We start from the raw sequence: 5,504 nt of genomic DNA, 5'->3' as shown, positions 1-5,504 counted from the left end.
TGTGCGCGAACTTGTGACAGCGACATGCGATGATAACAATTTACCCTTGCTTACATTCTGGTCTCGAACTACGTGACATATAATTATTTTGGACAGTTTTGGTTACATTCTTATGTTGCTTGTTTAAACTTTTATCAAGCATTAGTTATCTAAATATGTGAAATTTCGGTATTTTGTTTCACGACAGTGAGATCGCTTATTTAACATTTATTCGATTGTTGAACGCACTTGCATCTTGCGTATGATTAACGTTTTATAGTTTTTCTGTTCTCATTTAGGTATGCTAAAAAAGGTCGATTCCGCTGAAGAAGCATTTCCATGTTTCAGGACCCCCTGCATCAGCGTCAAGCGCTCCTTCTGTGCGTGGAGTCAAAGAGGTGGCAGCGATCCGCGCTGAGGAAGAGAGGGTCCCAGCGGCAGCCGGCGCTGGCGGGGACGGGGCTCGGGAGCCGACTCCGGAGCCGGCCGCGGAGCCGGTGACTGAGCCGGTGACGGTGTCGGCGGCGGCGGCTCCACCCGCCGGCCGGGAGCCGGTCTGGCCGCCGCCGTCCGTCGAGCCAGCCGAGCTGGCGCTGTTCTTTGACGGCGCGCCGGCCGGCGTGGGCCGCCGGGGCGAGCCGCTGCCCTGCTACCCGGGCTTCAGCGGCACCGATCCGGGCGCCATGGCGCGCTACCACCACTGGCCGCAGGAGCTGCTGGCCGATCAACGGTGGCTCGATGAGTGAGTTGGTCGCAACATATTTCACACTATCCGTACGCTTTAATTGCCGACGTTATGGGCGCCGATGACATCTGAAGTCCGGGCGCCCTTAAGTCACAACTCAATCTATCAATGAGTGATTGGTGACGGGCGGCAGAGAAGAACACTGTCTCAACTGTTTGCATTAGGTGCCTTACTGCTCAGTCGAAGCCATTTTTCATGGTAGTGAAAGGAAAGCTACTCCAAGCTGAAACCGTCAGGAATTATAGTCCGTTTTTAGTTTGATTTCATTGTGATGTCACGTTGTCGGATAAGTGTTTATCGCTCATTTAGTCGTACTTTGTAGACGTTTGTCGTCGTCAAAGTGCCACTCTGTTCAGTACCGCGCCCGCCTGCTCCAGGTACCACGGTCTGCTGAAGGTCATCAAACACGACTACGAGAAGCTCAAAGACGAGGAGGTGGAGGGAGCCAAGGGCGCCTTCCTGTTCGCGCAGTACCGCTTCCTGGCCATGTCGTGGAAGCGCGCTCAGGAGGTGAAGCGGAAGATGATGGGGGAGGGATCGATGGAAGCAGTTCTGGGGACAGACAGCGGGAGCCCCACCCGTGAAGACACTCACAGGGTAAGTTGAGGCTACAAGGACGACTTCAGTGAAGGTGCAGCGCAAATTGCCGTTACTTACGATGTCTTTTAGCGTAGAATGCCACTTACTTTTTCTTCATGGAATTAGCCCACTTGCGATAACAGAAAAAGAGCATACCTAGCATTAAATAATGTTCAAAACTAGCTCGGTAATATCGTTTTGACCTTAGGCTCTCAGACATTTCTGCGGGGACATTTCTAGACTTGGGAGCTCTCAGACATTTTGGTTGCCTGGGCTGAATAAGGATGGGCTTAACGTTCTCGTTTTTTATTGCAGAAAACTTATTCGCGTTAATTACTAACGGTCTAAATGTTTATCTAAGTGTCTAAATCACGGTCTTCCTCTCCCGGCTGCAGGACGGACCCAGAGGGGCAGCTGAATAGCCGGCGCGCGCGGCGAGTCTGGACCGCCGGGAGGAGCGGACACCCTCCCCGACCAGCCCAGTCTCGCTGTACGAGTGGATCTACGAGCGGTCGCCGGCCGCACAGACCGAGCACAGGAGCCGCCCGCCCAAACGGACGCTGAGCGCCGGCCTGCGACAGCCGACCGAGTTGCCCTCGCCCGACCCGGCCACCGAGGTCAGGGAGTCGTCTCCGTCGCCGCCCAAACGTGCGGCCTTTGTGGTGGACCTGGGCCTGCTGGACCTGGGCCGCGGCCCGCCGGCGGCCGAGCAGCCGCCGGTGCGCAGCGAACCCTCGCCGTTCGGCGCCGTGGGTCAGAGGTCGGCCGGGCAGACCGGCACGCCCTGGCCCTGGGGCGGCGACCGCGAGGAGCCCAGGCAGGAGGACCCGTGGCCGCTGCCGGGCCGGCCCGCACTGCCGGCGCCCATCCAGCGGCCCGCGCGGCGCCCGGACCCGCCGCCGGCCGCGGCCGAGCCGTGGTCGTTCGAGGAGCAGAGGCCGGCGGGGCAGCTGCGGTCACTGACCGAGGAGAACCAGAAGCACCAGCTGAACAGCATGCAGCACGACCTGGCCGCGTACGCGCTGCGGCGCGGGTCGCAGCCGGAGGAGCGGCGCAGCGAGCAGCTGCTCTACGAGGAGCAGCGCCGGCGGCAGCTGCAGGAGGAGCAGCAGCTGCTGCGCAGACAGCTGCAGCTGAACGAGCAGCTACACCGCGAGCTGCAGCTCCCAAATCAGCAGGCCCAGGCACAGATACAGCGGGAGCAGCAGATTCACTTACAGCAGATGCAGGCTCTGGAGCAACAGCACGTCTTCCAAGAGCAGCGGCGTTTCCAAGAGCAGCAGCGCTTACAAGAGCAGCAGCAGCAGTTGGTCTTTCAGCAGGGGCCCGACTTTCGGCCCGTCGGCCCGGAGGCCATGGAGCGGGAGGTGGAGCGAAGGCGGCAGCGCGCAGTGCTCCTCAGCGAACAGAGGCGCCGGGAGGAGCTGTGGCGGGAGGAGGCGCTGCGTCAGGGTGCGCTGCAGCTGGCGGCCAACCGCCTGCCGCCGCCGCACCACCACCAGCAGCCATACCAGCAGCAGCAGCTGCCGGAGGGCGCCTGGGGCGGCGTGGAGCTGTGGAGGATACCGCCGCCGCAGCAGCTACCACAGCCGGAGTTCCAGCAGGCGCCGCGTCCCGAGTTCCAGCAGCCTCTGCAGCCAGAGTTCCAGCAGCCTCTGCATGCCGAGTTCCAGCAGCCATGGCGACATTCTCCGGACCCCCGACAGCCGGCGGCTGACCAGGCGGCCTTCCAGCAGCAGCAGCAGCAGCTCCGGCAGCGCTTCCTGGGCCGCCCAGTTCTGAGAGCCCGCAGTCCGGAGCAGCCGGAGCCCGGGCTGCCTGACCAGCCGCCTCCTCCCGGCGGTGAGCGGCGCCACTACCCGCCCGGCTTCTAGGGCCTCTCACAGGGGCTGGCACGCGGCGGCTCCCCCCGACGGAAGCTGCCCAGGAGTCAGTGGCGGGCCCACTAGGAACGTATTCGAATACCGCGATTGACCTGCACGGGTCGGCTGACTCTGCGCTCAGCCCGGTACTTTGTGCGGCTCAACTCGCCCCCGCTCGTGTTCTTGGCGCTGTCTGCCTCAGATAAGCGCAGAAGATAGTGGAGCGGCGCGTTCCTTTGCGAGACGGATGGTTCAGTGTTCGCCACGTGAGTTGTCTATCAGCTGCTCCTCTGAACCGTCCGCATCCGGTGTCCATTATTTTCCCTTCATAGTTCACCCTCCGGGTGAATGTTTTATTTATCGTGGAGCTTCCATTTTATCTAGAATAATAACTGGTTTGTTGGTAATGTGTGGATCATATTAGGATCATATTAGGCCTTTTATTAGGTTTTAGAGACTGGGATCTGCTTATTTTGGTATGGGTGTGTTGTCTATCCTGTCTTTTTCCGCCAGTATCTTTCGACGCTTGTCATGCGGTTTTGACTTCATCGGACAAACGTGACTTGATGTGTTCCGAACGCTTTTAATACATTCAGGAAAATGTGATATTTATTTTATGCAAGGACGACGAGGGTCGTGGGGGTCAGAGTTTGGGTTCCGTGTCCCGATTCAGACCGTTGAGGGAACCTGACCTCTCGTCTTGCACACTCGACCTCGTCTACAGCGACACCATTTCACTGAGCAGCTGATCTCGAGCAAAACGTGAACCTCACGACCAGACAGGGGCACGGGAACTACTTTCAGACTGGGGGGGGGGGGCACACCATAATAAAGATCAACATAGGGTACCTACCCCCAAATCTAGTTTTCTCGCCGCGGCCACTTATTTTTCATCCCTTGGCCTTTTCAGAAAAAAAGCAAAAAAGTGCGGTATTCCGTCTCAAAGTCGGTGTAGGGGCACCGCTCCCACGGCCCCAGAGTGGGGGAGGCATCAGGCAAGCTGCCCCACTACCCCCCCCCCCCCCCCCCCGGTTCCCGCGCCTATGCGACCAGAGCTAAAATGGGTTTCGTTCCCTCAACTTCCTTCATCTATTTAAGTGTGTGGTTAGATGTCTCTCGACTCTCGTTAACTGTCATGTCTGGTCCGAGCGAATGTTTTCCCAAAGCAATGTCTGTGCCGGTGCGATACAGGCTGAGGCGTCAGTTACGCTCAGATCCGGCGCGATGGCGGTAGGTAGGCTGTGCCGCCGCCACCCGGTGTATTGCGGCGCAGTCTACCCACCCAGTAGCGCCGAGAGTCGGCGGCTGTATTTACGCCTGTAGTGGGTGATTGACCGCACGAACATCGATCTAATTCTAGACCGAGCCGTGACTCAGAGAAGTGAGAATCACGCCACACGGCAACGCCCCCACCAACCTATTCTGCTCATCCAAAGCCACTCGTTTCAGTTGATGTAAACGGATCAGTCGATCGCGTACCAATGGTATCGCTTGGGCCTTGGCTTATGGAAACACTACTGTCTGCTAATGAGTGTTGAAAACTATAAATGTTTTTCGTCTTCAGCCGGTGCCTGGTGTTATTGAACTGTCATCCAGGCTTCATTTGCGCTTGATGTAACAGACGAAACGATATCATCAGTTTGCAAGTAAAACACTTTATTTATTTACACATGACTTTGTGCCCGCTCATCTCGATGTCCAAGCATTGGACGTCGCACCAGTATTTGCCCACGGCGTCACAGTTACCGTCTTTACATCGCTGTGTTATGCATCCTTCGCTTTGTGAGCACTTTGGTTCGGCGTGGGGTAGCTTTGTGCACGTTTTTTTTTTACAAATGTTACATCTCTACCACACAATAAAGGTTCTCTCACACCGACACGCAGGCATAGCTCGCTGGAACAGACGGCCGGTCACAGGTTCACTGCAGTTTGACCGCATATCACTGGCACTGTCCGTGTCCCAGCACTCCCTTCTGTCTCGCTCACTGTTCGGTCCGTTTCGGCCCCCGCATCGGTCACTCTGTTTCGGCCACTATTTCGGTTACTGTTTTCGTCACTGTTTCCGTCATTGTTTCGCTCACTGTTTCCGTCACTGTTCGGTCCCTGTTCGGTCCCTGTTTCGGTCACTGTTTGACGGACCAGGTGCGCGGGAACTGCCCCGGCTCCAGAGAGTCCAGAAACTCCTCTCCGCGGGCGTCCGAACTGTTAGTTCGCAGGTGGCCGGTAGATGTCTCTGGGTGCGCGGCCGACGGGTCGGCGAAGCGCCGCTCGTCGCCGGGTCGCGGCGGTGACGTCACAGAGGGGTCCACCCGCAGCCGGAACCTGACGCATAGAAACGG

General features: G+C 58.0%; 1 protein-coding gene across 1 annotated transcript; it reads left to right on the top strand.

Annotated features, from left to right (window-relative positions):
• The first annotated feature begins 662 nt into the window (after window positions 1-662).
• Window positions 663-3,177, top strand: LOC122364711 (MAP7 domain-containing protein 1-like). Its single transcript, XM_043335366.1, has 4 exons — window positions 663-721; window positions 1,102-1,321; window positions 1,801-2,742; window positions 3,010-3,177. The coding sequence occupies exons 1-4, from the start codon at window positions 663-665 to the stop codon at window positions 3,175-3,177; spliced, it is 1,389 nt and encodes a 462-aa protein (XP_043191301.1).
• Window positions 3,178-5,504: the final 2,327 nt, after the last annotated feature.

The sequence above is a fragment of the Amphibalanus amphitrite genome, unplaced genomic scaffold, assembly GCF_019059575.1.
Source record: "Amphibalanus amphitrite isolate SeventyFive unplaced genomic scaffold, NRLGWU_Aamphi_draft 000693F_arrow, whole genome shotgun sequence".
Lineage (NCBI taxonomy): Eukaryota > Metazoa > Arthropoda > Thecostraca > Balanomorpha > Balanidae > Amphibalanus > Amphibalanus amphitrite.
The sequence above is the reverse complement of the archived record's forward strand: the minus strand, read 5'-3'. Positions and strand labels throughout refer to the sequence as shown.